Source organism: Copadichromis virginalis, linkage group LG12, assembly GCF_057382275.1.
Source record: "Copadichromis virginalis isolate Kocher_CV1m ecotype Utaka linkage group LG12, C_Virginalis_male_GT1.1, whole genome shotgun sequence".
Lineage (NCBI taxonomy): Eukaryota > Metazoa > Chordata > Actinopteri > Cichliformes > Cichlidae > Copadichromis > Copadichromis virginalis.
The window spans coordinates 22,338,012-22,355,959 of NC_140629.1; the positions used below are offsets into that span (position 1 = coordinate 22,338,012).

The window sequence follows — 17,948 nt, forward strand, 5'->3', positions numbered from 1 at the left end:
TTTATAGAGATTCAACAGGGCGGTAGTTATTGATTGGTTAAGGCTGTGACACTGCGGCTCTGTCTGGCTTTTATTTCAGCCTCAGAAATATCAGGAGATATTTCCCTTCTTTTCTCAATGAACTTCTTTAAAAAAAAAAAGATGCATAATTGACTATTCCTCACAGTTTTAATACTCTCACCTCTTATAGTATATCCAGCTTGGTGTGTTAGGGAAGATTACAGGGTATTAAAGCTTTGAGTGCTATTGGAGCTGCTGTATCAGTAAATCCAGCCTTGCTCTTCATACTAGACCAGGCCTTCCATGTTTCCTTCTCAGCTGCGGGAGAGTAACTAGATAGTATCAATTTAAATGCTCGGTGGGGGGGCGGCACCTCTTGCGTCCCTTTGGAAAGTCAGGTTTTGGCGTTACAGCTCACACCTCTCAGCTCCTGGGAGGCGGGGAGGGAGCGGGGAAACTGGCCAACCTTCGGCCCAGCTGGAGGGTAAAGCCTGGCCTGAATCCTGTTTACTATTCCGACACATCAGCAGAGTGGCTGGAACAAGAGATGTTGCTGCGCTGATCTAATCTTGTTAATGGGCTCGTTTTCTGGTATTTGCACCAGGCTAAAGAGTGTACATCTCTTAGTGTGTGTGTTTGTTTGTGTGTTTATGTCAAGCTGAGGGCAGCACAGCGATGTTGAAGAGATCAGGGGCTCTGGCCACATTTTCATTATCTCATTGTTTTGGTTTTTCAGCAGGTCATGTCACACCATCCGTGCTGCAGTGTCATTGCTTTTGGTTTCCTTATCTTTCTTTTCTTTCATTAGCATGACATAGTCGCCGGCTTCTTCCCTGTCTTGTGATGGGCCCGCAGCCAGAATAACAAACTTGTGTACTGTGCGTTCTCATGCTCAGGGTACTCCCTTGCCTTCTTCTGTGTGCCTCTTCATGCTTACGGCCGTCTGTTCTGTGTTCTTCACTGGTTGTTGTTTTGTCATTACATGCTCCAGATCGGTGGATTTGTGTTTTATGAGGATTTGTGCGCAGGGGACCGACAGGTAAAGCACTGCATTTCTCTCCTGGCTGAGCGCAACATGCAGGACCCCTCGCTTACCCGCAGCAGCAGCCCACATTCACCTTCCCCCTATCCCCTCTGCTAGTGCCTTAATGCCTCCGTGGTTCTTTTCGCTCTTTCCCAGCTTCTTTTTTAGTTTCCTTGACTGTATGATTTCATGGCCTTTGCATGGCCTCACCTCCCCATAGGGCAGAAGCGATCAGTGTGGCTTCTCATCTTACTCATCAGCAGCACATTCCCTTTGTTGACCCACTTAAATCCGGCACTCTGCAGCTGAGCTCGGCTGAAATCTGGGCTGTTCAGGATTGCCGGCTGCCCCTCCGCGCTGCTTCGCATGGCCACAGTGCGGTGTTGTCTGCGCAACTGATGTGCACCGAGTGCCAGAGGAAGGGTACACTGAACCGCTTGTTCTGGACTGGCATTATAACAAGACTTGACTTCAGCCTGGAGAAGCTGTATAGGGGAAGCCACTGCCTGGCAGAACTTTTAAATACACTTCAAACTCTCACTCAACAAGGCGGCAACCACCTTGTTAGTGTCAGCTGAGGCCGGAACTGTTGGGGAGCTTAGTGCTGCTGAGAGGCAGCTGCTTGTGGCAGGGAGAGCTCACTGAGGATGGATGAAAGGATGTTAGGACCCACAGACAAATTCACATGATTGCACGGGTGCGTCAAAGGGGCCGTTTCCAAGGGTATGAGCAGGCAGACATGTGACATGGAGGGCTGAGCATCTCTTTGTTTCATTTGACACAACCTCTGCACTTCACAAGAGCGAGTGGAGCATATGATTTTGCTGATTAGTTGCTGCTCCCCGGTTGAGGCTGTTAATCGGCAAAATCAGCAGTCTGTGGTCGGGCTGAAAACCTGCTTCAAAAGGCCACGAGGGTCTACCCATGCCCTGCAGTTCAGTTCACTTAACTGTGACAAAATGTCAGGCAGACAGTTTTCAAATGCAGAATGTTAAGTGCATAGTTTTTGTAGAGTTTTTTTCTTTTCAGTTATTAAAAAAAACTAGTTGTATTTAAACGAACCTCATTGAAATGGATTTTCCTTTTAATTCAGTTCAATTTGATTTCATTTATATAGCACCAAATCACAACAACAGTCATCTGAAGACACTTTATATTGTAAGGTAAAGACCCCAGAGAAAACACCAACAATCAGATGACCCCCCTATTAGCAAACACTTGGCAACAGTGGGAAGGAAAAACTCCCTTTAACAGGAAGAAACCTCTGGCAGAACCAGACTCAGGGAGGGGCAGACATCTGCTGTGGTCAGCTGGGGGTATTTTCTGTATTTGCCTGTTACATATTTTCATTCAGCCACACTAAAGGAAAGTATCAAAACATGTAAAGGATGTATGTTTTTCAGCATAAAACTACTGAAATAACTAATGTTTGCATAGATTTCTATTAAGTACAGTTTTTTTTTTGTTTTTTTTTTTGTTTGTTTTTGCTTTACTTATATGCAGAGCAATTGCGTTGATGTGCCCCTCCCACCTGCAAAGGCCCATTTTGAGCTAGAAACAGCCCTGGAGTACACTTTTGTCAAAGATTTACACAATACATATAGTCATCAACTCATACAACCCACTGTTCCCTTTACCCTTTGTTCTAATCTCTCGTCCTGCTGCTTTGGTTCTGTCTCCCTACTATCGCTCTGTCATTTTTACCTCCTCTCACACTCTGTTCTCTCTTTGTTCACACTGTTCTTCATTGTTTGCCTGTGTTCGCTCAGACAAAGGCCTTGTTATGCGCAACAGTTGGACTTACAGGCTACTCAGATACCCACAATTCAACACACTCGCAGCAGGGGCAGTCAGGTCACGCTGAGTGAATCAGGAGCTCCATTTGTATGCAGGTGTAATTTCATGTATAAGGTTGTGTTTATTGAGTGAAATAATGTGAACAGTCCTGAAAACTGACTGACACGATCACCGTGGATACCTCCCTGCTTGTTCTTAGTGGCCACATGCCTCTTCCACTCTCCTACTTGCACCCCTGCTGTAATGGATATGAACATGAATTTACAGTGTTAGGATTGAATGATGTGATTGTAAGACAGGGGAAAAATAAAACAAAACAAGTTTTCAGCTTTTTCTACTTGGCGTTTTGTTTGCAGGACACAGGCAGAGATGGCCCACACGTGCCGAGGAACTATAAACCTTGCAACTGCACACATCGACACAGAGGACGCCTGCAATATTGTGCTGAGCAGCGGCGGCCGCACTTACCATCTGAAGGCCAGCACAGAAGTGGAGCGGCAGAGATGGGTCACGGCACTGGAGTTGGCCAAAGCTAAAGCAATCCGGATGATGAACGATCAGTCTGGTAAGGACAGATGTAGTAACCGGCTGCCTAAATAGAAAAATAGCTCTGCAACACATAAATTGTGGGCAAGATGGCTGTGAGCTGGTGGTGCAAGGTGTTACTGGTCAGAATCCGATAAATAACAAGCTGGACTGAGTCAGTTTGAGCAAAAAGAACAGTGTGCCTTTGTCTTGTTTATCTCAGGTGATTTCACTACTGGTTAAGCAGAGTTCTGCACAGTTTTTAGGCCAGTCTAGAAATATGGATATATCTGTTTTTGTTCCTGGTCCCCGGTGTCCAGTGCTATTTGATATTCATCACAGCTGTCCTGCTTCTTTAATGTCATTCACATTCCGTTATGAGCCAGGAGAGGGCAGCGCTGTCTGCTCACTCAACAAACTGGAGTATGCTAATAAGACTGTGAGAACCAAGCTTCCATTCAACCTCCTGTCAGCAGAACACTCTCCTTTCCAAGGGGACTTATTCTTGTGTGCTTGTATTAAAGGTTTCTGGTCAAAGGCTGTGGGAAAAGTCGAGGAGAGCCGTTTTTCTTCACGTTTCACCCTGGCATCGTCCCAGAGCCTCTCTGCCTGGATGTTTTGTTTTGCAGACAGGGCCTAGAGAGACTGAGACAGGCTATATATTGCTCTGGCCTCCATTTGAAAGTCAGATCACTAAATATAGACTTGGGCAGGAGGGGGATGTGAGAGCTTTTCAGCTCATCACTTCCAGTAAGCAGGACAGGAATGCTTGTATATTTGTATTTTGAAAAGGTTAGGCTATTGAACAGCTTGGCTGTGTGTGTTTGCGTGTGCGTGCATTTTTGGTGACCAGTTCCATTATGCTGATGTCCAGCTAAAGCTTTTGTGCCACTGCAGTTTGATGTCCTTTATTTTCTTCACAGAACATGACCTTCTTTGTGTATTTAACCAGTTTTGCTCAGCTTGGTTTCCCTGGTGTCTCATTGGTAGTTCATAATCCAGAGCGGGTGACATAGACACAAAGCAGTTTCCATTTAATGGGGATTTTTGAAAAAATACTATGCAGGAAAGGTTTGTAAGACACAATGTGATTTTTATTTTTTTATATATGAAGTTGAGACAAGCTTCGATAGGTGTGACACATTTACAATTGCAGTGTAAAGGCTGTTTTAAAGAGATATTTGTAAAACACTAGCAACGTTTTTATTTATAGAGGAATATGAAAGGTATTATAAAAACATCCATGTAACCCTGAAGCATTTTACTACATATTTTACTCTAATGTAATTATACAAATAGTAGATTTTCTCATTTAAAATGGAGGCAATCAAAATGACAGTGATGGCACATGGACTGGTTCTCACAAGATCAAGATCCTGAACCCCAAACTGCCCCCATGCATCCATCAGTGTGTGAGCGATGAAGCACTCACTGTATGATTATGTGCATAAATGCCATGAGTGGCTTACAGTGTTGTAAAATGTTTTGAGTAGTCTAAGACTAAGAAAGTGCCATATATTGCCAGTCCATTTATATACACACGCACAAAATCAAAGAGGCACACACTGCGACTTTTTAATCCATAGTGTGTCCCAAACTCCTAAAATGCTGCATCCTACAGCTCCCATAGTGCAACACAGCATTCTTTTTGTGCCTCTTCAGCAAAGTCCTTTTAAATTCAAGCAGCCAAACAGCTCTGGTCATTTATTTGGCCAGTTATTTTTGAATTAACTTTAATTTCAACGCACATTAGGATACAAAAACTGCATATAGTCCACTTAAAAAGTTTGCTGACTTTGCCCCAAAGAAGTTTTTAAAGAAGTTTGTTTCCTACTGTAGAAACGTTTTAACCACCACTTTAACAACACGTCTTGTTTTCACAGGCAGGCTTTAAAAGTCTCAGGTCCAAGCTGACATCACCACAAAGATCCCGTTAGCGGTTATACTTTAAGTCAAGGCCCATAGAAGGTGTTTAAATAGGCTGTGTAATAATTCAGAATGTATGCTCGTTTTAAAACAGGAAGTCACAGGAAAAAAAAAAGCACCTGTGTGCGCTGCAGTAGTCACTCAGGGTATGCTGTTGCTTTCATAGCACATGATAGAGAGTGAAACTGTCAGTCTGAGACTTTGTTAAATGGTTCATATACAATCGTAGAGCCTGAAATCAATATTTGCTGCATAAATGCTGTTATTACCTGCCAAACATTAGACTTTGTAACTCGATGATGCAGTGAGTTTGTTTGAATTTAAATATCTGTCAACTTCTGCTGAGTGTATTCATATCGTCTTAACTTGCTGCATGTCAGTCAGGAAAAAGTGTCAACATTATATTTGTGGTGAGTTTTGTTTCCAGCGTAATGCAGAGCATATTGTTCTTTATCCATGAGCAAACATGGATCAGTGACCAGGCGCCTGCATTTACTAACTCGCTCTTCCCTCTCTGTCTCCTCGGGGGAGCCACGAGCACAACATGACTTGCGTGTCAATACAGAGCAGAACTGACAAAGTGAAATCCTTGACGTTGCCTACTGTTACTTTGCTTAGACATGCAGTGCAGTGTAATTTTTAGGCCCTTATTCTTTAGGTCTTCTGTATAATTTACTGGATTTCAAGTCTCTCGCTGTCAGCCGGCAATAAGATTGATCTTGTGTAGACCTGACCTGATCTTTCAGTCAGTTGCCTTAATGAATGCTGGTGTCACTTCTGCTGCTTTTCCATTTGGCTGACTTTTCTCGTGTGCGTATTGTCTTAATTTAGGCTGAGATTGGCTTTCTAACTGAGACTACTTGCTGAAATCTAAGGCATATGAGCTCAGCAGGTGGCAGTGTTTCCCTCACTTCACTGTGACCTCTCTCCTGGGTTGCTCTGCCTTGTCTTCACGGCTTGTGAAAGTGGGATCACAGCCTGACACTGCCGAGCCTGTAAATTTAGCACAAGCTATTATTTTTTTTCTTGATAAATTTTAGTGGATAGTAAAATGGTTTACTGGAAGTTTAAAAAGAAGAAGAGGAATTCACTCTTGTAGTAGTCATCTACTCGGGTGTTTCTCTGAGTGAACTCAGACAGATGCAGATCAGGTTGGCATCGGTATCAGACACCAATCCATCAGGCGTGCAAGAAGATGTGAGTCTGGAGTTTTCAAAAAGCAGTGCATTGATCTGCACTGGGTGTCTAATCTATAAGCAGTACAACTTACTGACTCTGGTGACACATAAACTGGAAGTGGATCAGTTATTTTTCTTTCTGTCCCCTGTTGCATTATCTTTAGTTGCAAAGAGAGAGCTCTGTCCAAGGTCCTGAAGCCTTCAGCATATTTTCAAAGGTGAAGAGAGCACTGATCAAGTATTGCCTTTTAAACATGCTTCTCTCAGTTATTTATTTTCATCAAGATCACCTCTCCCTGCTCCCCACCTCTTGGTGTGAACTGACTACATTGTTTTTTTTTTTAAAATTTTTTAACCCTCTTATATTCTCACCATCCCTCGCGCTGTCTGATTTTCCCGCCCCACCCCCTCTCCCTCTCTCTCCCTCTCTCCGTCTTTCCCGGCTCTCTCACTGAGCAGGTTGTGCTGCTTTGCATCCAGGGTTTAGGTCGGAATGGAATAACCATCATCATCTTTCTTCAACTCTCCCCTCTCCACCTGCTCTCTGTTGCTTAAATAATTGTGATTGTCCTGCCAAGTAGTGGGTGATGATACAAGCAGCATAAGGTCTCCCTCCTGTAAGTAAATGGCTTTTCTTCCATTTGTGTTGTCCTCAGGAATCTGTGTGTGTGCACACTCAGACTTGGATATCTGGTTAGGATGATTTAGATCTTGCTGTGTATTTATCATGTGTCAGCTATTGTATTTGTGTTTTTGTTTGTTTTTTGATCATTTGAAGTGATAACTCATCAGTGTGGAACTAGTGGTGGTTTAAGTGTTATTTCTGTGCTTAGTAGGTGACATTGAAGGTGTTTAAGCAGAATGGGGAAATGATTAATATATAATATATAGAAATTGAATAGAAAGCTGTGCATCATTTGACGTTTAGGGTAAATGAACCTTTTAGGGCAGGGAAGGAGACTGATTAGAGGACAGTCATAATGTGTGCAACATCAGCCTACATGGCAGTAAATCTGAACTAGTAATGTGTCTTTGCATCAATAACTTGATGATTTTGTCTAGTATATGATTTTTACTATTATTTTTTTATTGGGAAAAAGTGTTTTTCTTTTTTTTTTCTTTTTTTCTTTTAGCTCTTATGTTAAACATTCACATTTGCTGTTATCACCATAGAGCCAAAAACTACACCTTGACATATTTGGTGAACAAAACACAAAAACAACAAAACAATTTCCCAATTATGCTGCAGCTGCTTCATCTGCAATGAGCTCTAGCCATGAAATGCTACTTTCTGAGCCTGTGAAGGATGTTATGAAATGACAGATGGTGTGCCTATTATCTTCATCAATTAAGTTCTCCTGTGGCTGTGCACTGAATTGCTTCCCCTTGTTTGCCTTGGATGTAGACGGGTGTGCTGGCTGAGGTTGATTTGCAAGATCAGCTCAGTCCCCAAAGACAAGGGAGATGGAGACGGAGAGATCAGAGCTACTTTCAGGCGTGTGACATAACAAACACAACTGAAGCCAGGCTTCACAGCGAGCCTAAAAGCTGTGGTTGTCCAAACAGTCAACCAGGCAGAAATGATACGAGTCTGATAGTCTTTTTCTTTTCTCCTCTGTGTTTTCTGCCATATTTAACTTCCTGTTACCTTTACAAATGATTACAGACAGAAAAGGAAACCGTATGAAATCAAATCTTTTACTGCCTCACGGTGGATTTAACCTTTCTGCACTCTGGCTTCCTTTCCAGCATGGCCTACATAATGCCAGCCATGCTGACACATTGATTTTGGAGTTAGACGCCACCTGTCTTTTCTCCCACTGATGTGACATTCTCTTTAAGCCCCCACTTTGTGATGTTTTTGTTTGTTTTTTTTCACTGTAAACAACCTAAACTGAACGAATCCATTGTCATGCGTTGACTTAAAAATGCATGGCATTGTCTCTTTTTCCTTCCCGTCTTCCTCTGCCACTGTATTTTGAAACAGTTTGTGGTAAACAGTCTCCTTTTTAGGATAATCATGCTGAACGAACTCTGAATCACCCTGCCTGTAGGTGACTGCTGTCTGGAAAGAACAGAGATGGCAATTTACTCTTCTCTTAGTCAGCAGTAAAGATAACTTTTACTGGGCAAACACGTTGCTTTGGGTCCTGATGCTAAATCAGCACGCTTGGTGTTTGAAATTGCTGCTGTTAAACTGAAGCAACCTAAGTCTTGTAAGTGTTAATTTGACACATCTGTATACCTTGGTTGTAACAAGTGGTTACTTGAGTTAATGTTGCCTTCCAAGCATTTTTGCCCAGAGAACTTCCGCTCACTGGTTTCTATTTTTTTCTTATCATTCTCTGTCATGTGGGAAAGTCGCAGGAAATCAGCACTTTATGAAATCCTTAGACCAACCTATCTGGCACCAATAACCACGGCACATTCACAGTGACTTAATTGACCTTTCTTCCCAAATTTGACTCTTCAGTGCCATGACACATTATTTTTACTATTAAACTGAAGCTGATATATCCAAAACTAATACCTAATCATTCCAGTTGCTAGAGTACGATTATGCGCTGTCAACCATCAGTTTAATCTAACCCAGTAATAAAAACCTTGTTCTTTGTGGCCACTTACAGATTACAGCTGAGCAGGGGTGACATAAAGCAGAACGGTAAATAAATTTTTTTAAGTCTTTGATTTCTTTATTTATTGATTTGGAGTTTCATTTTCAAGCTTCAATCCTAAACCTACATGATTATCGTTTTTATGAATGTGAAGGTAAGCGATCTGAATGGAAAGACATCTCTGCATTCGACATGAACTCCCATTACAGCAAGCGCTATAATGAGTTATGTATTGCAGCAACATGTTGTAGCACCACAGGACACCATGACAACAACATAGACCTTCAGCAATTTGCAGTCACGAAACAAAAAGAGGAATTTTAGCACAAGTGTATTATTCATTGCACACACGCTGACTCAGTGTTTTGACAGCTTGCGACCTCTGATTTCTCTTCTTTCATTTTTTCTGTTCTACTGGGAAATAAAGGTATCTGTTTAAAGAGATGTCAGGTCATTCAATGTGATAATAAGTCACTCAAGCTCTGAAATCAACCATTCAAAGAATCTTTTGATTGCTGAAATGTTGCCGGTTTAGAAAGAGTCCTGACCTTAAGCTGATTAAAGTGTACACACAAGACAACCCACGGATAACGCTGAACTGAAACTTGGCTTCTAATGAGCTGTGGTTTCAAAAACCTGACCTGTCAGTAGCCCTGGTCAATAGCCGTTTGACTGAGCGCTATGCTTATTAAGATGGTTCATTATTTATTCTCTGTGTCTGTGCTGGAGGAAGATCCTGGGCAGGAGTATAAAAAATATTTACATATAGATTAAATCAAACACTTAAGTCTAAAATAAGATCCTAAAACTCCAGAGTATTTCAGACTTTACACACAGAGACTATCGCGTGTGTGTGTGATAGACACACTGAGATAATTACGTAGCCTCTGACAGAAGGTTAGTCCTCTTTGGATAAGATTATCTCTTCAAAATTTTGAATGCATTTCAAGACACGTGTCAAGATATTCTTGAAATAAACCGTGCCTAAAAGTTTAAAGGCACACCATAGATGTACTTGCAGTGTCAACACTAGCATCTGCCATGCAGAGATCATACCTGGAGTTTATTGTCAGTGGGGCTGGATGATTCATTGCCCCAGCGTACCGAGAATCTGCTTTAATTTCACTCTTCTGCGTGGGCCATTCATAGCGTCTGTTTGCAACCGTTAAATCGTTAAAGTGACGTTTGGCCGTCTTACTATAAGGCAGTGCAGGCTGAGACAGGAAGCAATTAGTCTTAACTCTTACATTTGTGGTTAATTAAAGATCTTCCACCTCCTTCGGATGAGTGCGTTATCATCGCTACAGGAGCCTCGGTGCATTAAGAGGTCTTCTTTTGGCTTATATTTCACTAAAGTCAAATTTTGTATTTCCGGTTCTTAAATGTAAGTGGTCTTGTTTCCCCGGCGATGGCGAGGAGGTACAGTGTATCGCACAATGTGGTCCTTTATGTGGCTCAATAACATTTATGTGGCTTCTAGTGCTTCAAATAATCTCATATTCAGCATGAGACTTTTAAAATGCCATCTTACATTTTTCCCACGACTCTCGCTCTTGAAATGTTTTACTGGTTTTAATGAGCTCTGCGCGTCCAGGCCGTGGAGGCTGTGTGTGTTTGGGTTACTGCTTCCTAATGCAGCAATTAGACTAATGAGACTGTTACTTATGCTCTTTAAACACCATCGTTCGCTTTAGTTTGTCTCTCAGATGCCTTGCCCTTCATCTGTGTGTCCTCCAGGAGAAAATAAACTTTCTCAAAAGAAGATCATTTGATATTTGCACTGAATTTCTGAATGTAAAAAATCTGTTAATAATTGTAATATTTAGCAGCTATTAGTTCGATTCAGGTGCCTATATTAAAATATGTATTTATTATCGTGGATAAATTGGATCTTAGATTGATTTACATCAAGGGTGATGTCAGAAAGCTTAATACTAAGGAAAAAATGCGTTTATGAAGCTGATGCATATCACTCCAAGCCAGCAGAGGGTTGTGCTCTTTTTGCATGGCTAAACTGAACTGCAGTGAAGTAAAGAAATGATGAAGGTTAAGTGTGAAATTAATTGTAGTTTCATGCTTCATTCCCCCCTGAACATGCCCCAAGACACTTAGATGACATTTTTTATTTACAGTCCAACAGTCTTTCCTCGTCAGCACTTCTCTCACCTCACTTACAGCCTCTCTCCTGTTCACTGTTTGTGCTGTTACCAGATATTTCTGCAGAACATCTACAACAAAGGTTTTACAGTAGGGACTAGTAGTGGTTTTAATCAAAGGAATAACTTAGGCCCTGAAATGGACCTATGCTATTCTATAGAAACAATGCACATTTTTCCAATACTAGCCTGGAAAAGTAAACTCTTTGTGAGTCATTAATAACAGTTTGGGCTGTAAAAGATTTTGAAATTGTGGACTGGAGTTTCAGCTGATCGTAAAATTGCATAAAATATGATATAAATACTTTATTTGGGAGTGGTTTTATGCAAATAATCTTTGAAACAATTACACTATAATTAATGAATGTATCCTGTATGTATCAAAATGATAAATTTGGACCCAAGTGCATGGCTTTAATGGGATTATTGATGCAACATCTGAAGTTTCACTGAGGGCTCGCCACAACACAGGGCTCTGAATATTTGATTGGGACAGCTTTTTTTTGTGTTTCCTGACCCAACCCTCTCAGAGTTTTATTGGGATCATTTGCCTGTTAGATAAATATGTTAACCACTACAGTCTGGAGCCGTTGTTAATAGAATGGCTTGATAATTAAACTGGAATTAAATTAAAAAGACAAGCAGTACTGAGAACAAGTAGGCATGCAAAAAGAGCACTGGGTACGTGTATGTCACTGGTAAAGAGGCTCTTAATCCTGAGTTTTCCTTATTGAATCTTTACCTGTATAGTTTGGTGTTAAAAATGTCTGTTGTTTTGGAAGTCAGATGGTGTTGGGGTGTAATTTCCCTTTTGTTCTAAATGACTATTAATATTGCTAAATTATATTATAAAGATATCTGAATAAAGAAACGTTTGAAATCTGTTTGATTCTATTGTCCAGTGAGCCGCAATCTAGGATCAACAATGTCATGATGTAATTATGGTAAAAGTAAATTGATGAATGCAGAAGCAGGATGTCGAAACTGCTTCATGTAGGTGACTTTGATGTACAGCACACTGTGACGCTCACACTGGCAGTAATATTGCAACCTTCACTTTATTTTGAAAAGTCATGGACTGAGGACAGTTATAGTAGCCGAAATCATCCTACAGCATGAATTCCTCTGTGTTGTATAGTGACACTGATAGGAGGTTAGATTTTAGAGTGACTTCATAGTCAGCTGCAAGATGAGCACTTTAATGATTCTGATAAAGGATTATGACATTAACACTGGAGGGATACATCAATCAGTAGAAGTGGAAATGGACATTTTATTGGGGTTATTGCTTTTGACCTTTATGCCCTTGAGTGGTTTCCACAACTATGACACGTCCTTGTGTCTGATCATATGCTTTTTATTTACAAACCCAACACTGTGTTTTGCAATCTCTGCCATTACAATTTGTGAATAATTGTTGCCTTCTGTCATCAAGCTGCCAAAGCATCAGGCAGGCAGTAACAGAGAGGAAACGGTGTATATTGGGCTCAGTTGTGTAGATGACTGCTGGCTGCCGAGTCCTATCTCCTCTCTGCTTCACTCACTCCCTCTCTCCCTCCCTCCATCTTCAGTCTGCACTGCACAGAGAGAAGCATGTGGAGGGGAATTGTAAATGTGCCGAGCTATGGGAAAGTGTGTATGCAGAGTGCACGAGTGTTTCTGAGAGACAGGGACAAGGTATAAGAAAGAGGAATTACAAGCGGGGTGCCCGCTTCGCTCCTGGCATTATTGTAATTGTGTGCTGCATGTGCGTGAGTATGCATGTAACTGTGTGCACGCTGCAATGCTGAACAGGAAAAGTTGCTGCTTCAGCCCACCCTTCTCTGGGATTATGTAGCATCTGAGGGCAACACTGCGTCTCGGGAAGCGTGGCGTGGGATCGGGCCCGCAGAGTGGGATGAAGGGCCGGCGCTGCTGGGAGCCGGGGACCATCCGCTCCCTCTGCAACTCAGGCTGCCTGAGTTCACTCAACCAGGGTCAGTACAGTTTTGGCTAAAACTACAGCACGGCAACATAGAGCCGTCACACTCCTCGCGGTCCAACAGCGAAAGCTTCCTCATTCCGCCATCTGCTCGTCATCTTACGTTTGAAAGATAGCTGTCATTCCTCCATCCATCTCTCCCTCTCTCTGTGTCTCCTATCTGCTGTCTCGGCTCCCTACGCTCCCGCAGCCTACTTTAACAATGCAGCACCTCATGCTGTAGAAAGAGCGGTGTGTCATCTTTCTTGCCCTCTTAGCTGCATGCAGTCCTTTCTTCTCTTACCCTTCTTTCTCCTGTGCTGCTCTTACTCACATTCATTTCCTCTCTCTTCTTTGCGCCTGCTCCACCTTACATTTGCATATGGATGAGACAGAGCATGCCAGGCCTGCGTATTGGCAGTGTGTGTCTGTGTACACATATTATGTGTGTAGAGTTCACTGCACCATCACAAACTGTAAACTGGGAGGTCCTGTGTATCCCAGGGTCCTAGAACCTGTTATTTACATATTGTAGTAGGATGGTGGATAATAAGTCTCTGTTATGTCTACAGATCAGTATAACTTTGTTTCCCCCATTTAACACTTATAGGAAATTATAGCTATAATATACTGGTAACAGATTTCTTGCAGAACAAATGCATGTGTAAATGACTACATGGTTATCTTTGGAGCAACAATGCTAAATTTCTCAGCCATCGCATCTCCCCTCAGTATAAAATGTGTCTATCCATTTTATACTGTCTCTTCCAGGTCTCTCACTTCATCTATTGCTTTCCTGCCCACGGCAGAGTTGGACAGTGTGGAGTTGAACAGCTGTGCTCTTAAGCCCTGGGCTCCCAGTCCCCGCGCTTTGTCTGTTTGTTCACTCAAATGAGGTTGGCATAAGTAGTGTAGCTCCTGGTGTTTTATGATCTAATACAGTGCAGTCCTTTTCATACTAGACTTCCACACATTTTCTGTAATGTGAATGCAAGTGATGAAACTGCATAAAGAACAAGAGTCTGGATCAATGCATCACAAATATCTGGTCCAAAAGCAATAAATTGGATTCCTTCAAGGACAAACTAATAGTGCTAACAGTACTGAAAAGTGTTTAATGGAATAAATCAAAACCCTACATGCTTGTTGCATTGTACTTTAAATATATGGGTGTGTACTATTAGTGTCATATCTCCCAAAGCCTCAGAAGAGACGGTGTTCACTGATATTTTGAAATTTGAAACGGGGATATTAAAGAAATGAAGGTTGATGTAATGTAATGTCTGGGATTGTCTGTTTTGATGTAATATTTAATTAAATGTAGTTACTAATATACACCCACCTTTTTTTTTTTTTTTTCTTTCTTTTTTTTTTTGTGAAATTACCTCTGAGATGACAAAGTGTTGGACACTAAAAACAATGTACTGTACTTCAGTAAACTTATTTGACCCATGTTGACAGAAAGAGAAACCATAAAGCTGAAACTGTCCTGAAATCTGAGCATCACAGAGACTCTGATATTTATTCATTTGTGTTGCAAAGACATGTTCATCCCTCCTTTTTTTTTTCTAGATGCACTTCTTAATTATGCCAGTGAGCTTACCAGCACATGCACTCATGACTCTTTATTAGGTACATGTTGCTGGTACCAGGTTGGATTCCTTTTTGCCTTCAGAACTGTTTTAATTCTTCAGGGTACAGATTCAATACAGTGCTGGAAACATTCCTCTGAGATTTTGATCCATATTAACATGATCGCATTGCACAGTTGCTGCAGATTTGTTGGCTGACCATCCATGATGTGAACCTGCTGTTCCACTACATCCCAAAGGTGCTCTTTTGGATTGGTATCCAGTGACTATGGAGACCCTTTGAGCCCAATGGACTCCTCTTTATGTTGAAGAACCCAGTTTGAGATTATTCGTGACACTGTGCTTGAAGCGGCCATTAGAAGATAGGATAGGTACACTGTGGTCAAGTGATGGACATGGTCAACAAGAATACTCGGACAGTGGGGTTTAAATGATGCTCAGTCAGTACGAAGATGCCCAAAGGGTGCCAAAAAATATCCTCCAAACAATTACACCAGCAACAGCAGCCTGAACTCTTGATGCAAGGCAGGGTGGATCCTTGGTTTTAGGTTGTTTTTGTCATATTCTGACCTAACTATCTAAAAGTTGTAGCAGAAATTCAAACTCAGCAGACCGCAATATTTTCCCAATCTTCTTTGTACAATTTTAGTGTCCCTATGCAAATGGTAGCCTCAGTTTCCTGTTCTTAGCTCACGAACAGGTGTGGTCATCTGCTGCTATAGCCCATCTGCTTCAAGGTTCTACCTGTTGTGCATTCAGAGATGCTTTTCTGCACACATGTGTTGTAACTTGTGATTATTTTAGTTACTGTTGTCTTTCTATAAGTTGGAATCAGTCCAGTCATATTTGTCTGACCTCTGACATCAACAAGGCATTTTAATCCAGAGAGCTGCTGCTCAGTGGATGTTTTCTCTTTTTCGGACCATTCACCTATAAACTATAGAGGCGGTTGTCTTGATGCATGCTTAATCATCCAGGTAAGGAAATCCCAAAAAGTCGATTCTGTTCATCGGGACATGGTGTTTTCAGTGGGAGAAATGTTGGATGTTTCATTACACATCCAAGTGACTTCTTCATTCTCAGCTGACTGCAGGTTTCCCCAACCTTATAAACAGTACATTTACATAAAGACTGAAACTAGCACCATTGAATGAACAATGGGCTGTGAGGCGAGTTTCTTGATCATTAATATACAAATTGTCATGATCATTGATCAATGACCACGAGTACCATTCACAGAGATTTGGGGAATGGCCGCAATCACAGCATTGTAAGATGGTGAAAGATGTACCCTTAGGCCCCCTCCTCGATTCAGAGATGGTCTTTCCCTTTTCACATAAATGGCCTCTTTGACTCCCCGCTCAAACCAGCCTTCCTCCCTGTTCAGGATGTGTACATCCTTATCATTGAAAGAGTGTCAACTGGCCTGTAGGTGTAAATAGACTGCAGAGTCCTGGCCTGACGAGTTAGCTCTTCTGTGTTGTGCCTCCTGGCACTTAACAGTGTACGCAATATAATACTCTGTTTGTGTTGGGGGACCAGATCTTTGAGGTGGACCAATTTTTGGCGCAGCGTGTTTTGGTGTTTAAAAGCCACAGATATGCAGTGTTTGGAGAAAATGCATCGCAACTGTTCCGATATTCCTGACACATAAGGAATCACTAAGGGTTTTCGCTTAGGCAATAGTTGTTCTTCTTCTTTCCTGGAACAGCTGGAGCTTTCTTTAGATGTTTTCCAAGCTTTGACAAATGTCCAGCTGGGATAACCACATTTACTCAGGGCCTTCTTGATATGATGTTCTTCTGCTTCCCTGGTCGCTGTATCTGTGTTCGGTCTGTATTGTAGTGTCCTGATGACACCCAGTTTGTGCTGCAGTAGACGATGAGAGTCAAACCTTAAACCTACGCGTGTGGATCAGTATTTACGGTACACTTCGACTTTTAAATGTGCACCACTACTGATGGAAATCTCACACCTAAGAAGCTTGTCATTTTTCATATCATCCCTGGTGAATTCGATGTGTTGGTCCATCGAGTTACTGTCTAGAGGTGGTTCTGAGGGAAAATCCCAGCAGATCAACAGTTTCTGAAATAGATCACTCCATCTGGCTCCAACAGCCATACCACATTTAAAGTGACATAAATCATGCTTCTTCCCTGAGGGTATCTTAACCATGCCCCAATGCCATGTGATTAGCTGATACAGTAATGAGGAATATAACAGGTGTATGCAATAAAGTAGCCAGTGAGTATATATAAAAACACACATAGATATAAATAAACATATAAAATAAAATAATCTGAATTGTCTGTTTTTTGTTGTCAAGAAATTATAAGATTAAGAAAGTTGGCCTCCATTGGAGTCGAGCAATATAAAGACATGTTTTTAGAAGTTTTCTAAAAATTATTAAGCCATAGTTGTGGAAACCACTCAGTTCACTGTAACAGGGCATTGCTGAAACAAGCAACAAATGCGGCAGCCCGAGTAATAAGATCGTATTTTACCAATATACCACATGACCCACTGTAAACACACCACATGTGACAATCATATTTTGTTGACTGCTATGCCAGTGTCACTGTTTGTAGGACAGTTTTGGTTTTAGTTGTGAAAGGAAATGTATTCCTTATTGTAAGGATGAATTTTAATGCCAACAATGCTGAGTGTAATCTAGCGACCTCCTTATACATCTAATTTAAATGTTCACGAAGATGATTGGAAATAACAGAGAATGCCTTTTATGCCCATATCATTTCCAAAAAAGTAACGACACTTGTGAGCCATATATTCATGAACTATTTTACCTTTTAATTGTAACATTAGTGCCTGACTGTAAGATGTCTAATGACTCAGTCAGTATTTAGGAGAGATTGTCGTCCAATAAGATTATGAAGCTTTAGAGCATGGCTGCCTCACACTGTCATCTTTGTTTCCCAGTAAGTATTTCCTCTTCATATTTTAAAAACACGAAGATGTAGTAGAAACTCCACTAATCAATGCATGATGTCATTGTGGCTACATTTTGAGTGGACCATTTCCTGTGAATCACACTTGTATCTGAAGATGCTTCACGACTAATTAGCGAGACCATTACATGAAAACATGCTGGATTTCATGAAAATCTCAACTAGTGAGTTTGTTGCTGTTATGTTTAAAGTATATATACTAGCTGTGG

The 17,948-nt window shown here is 41.4% G+C and overlaps 1 protein-coding gene and 1 long non-coding RNA gene across 3 annotated transcripts in view; one reads left to right on the forward strand and one right to left on the reverse strand.

Moving 5' to 3' along the window:
* The window catches only part of LOC146697010 (uncharacterized), a 69,856-nt gene that overhangs the window by 17,350 nt on the left and 34,558 nt on the right, over positions 1–17,948 (reverse strand). The window lies entirely within an intron of this gene.
* The window catches only part of osbp2b (oxysterol binding protein 2b), a 53,063-nt gene that overhangs the window by 3,251 nt on the left and 31,864 nt on the right, over positions 1–17,948 (forward strand). The window contains exons 1-2 of one of the 2 annotated variants that reach the window (XM_085475425.1): positions 906–1,039; positions 3,178–3,386. In XM_085475425.1, the coding sequence (XP_085331551.1) occupies positions 930–1,039; positions 3,178–3,386 (319 nt within the window). In that variant the 5' untranslated portion in view covers positions 906–929. Of the gene's footprint in view, positions 1–905; positions 1,040–3,177; positions 3,387–17,948 lie in introns of those variants that run through there. The other variant, XM_085475424.1, reaches the window with a different exon arrangement.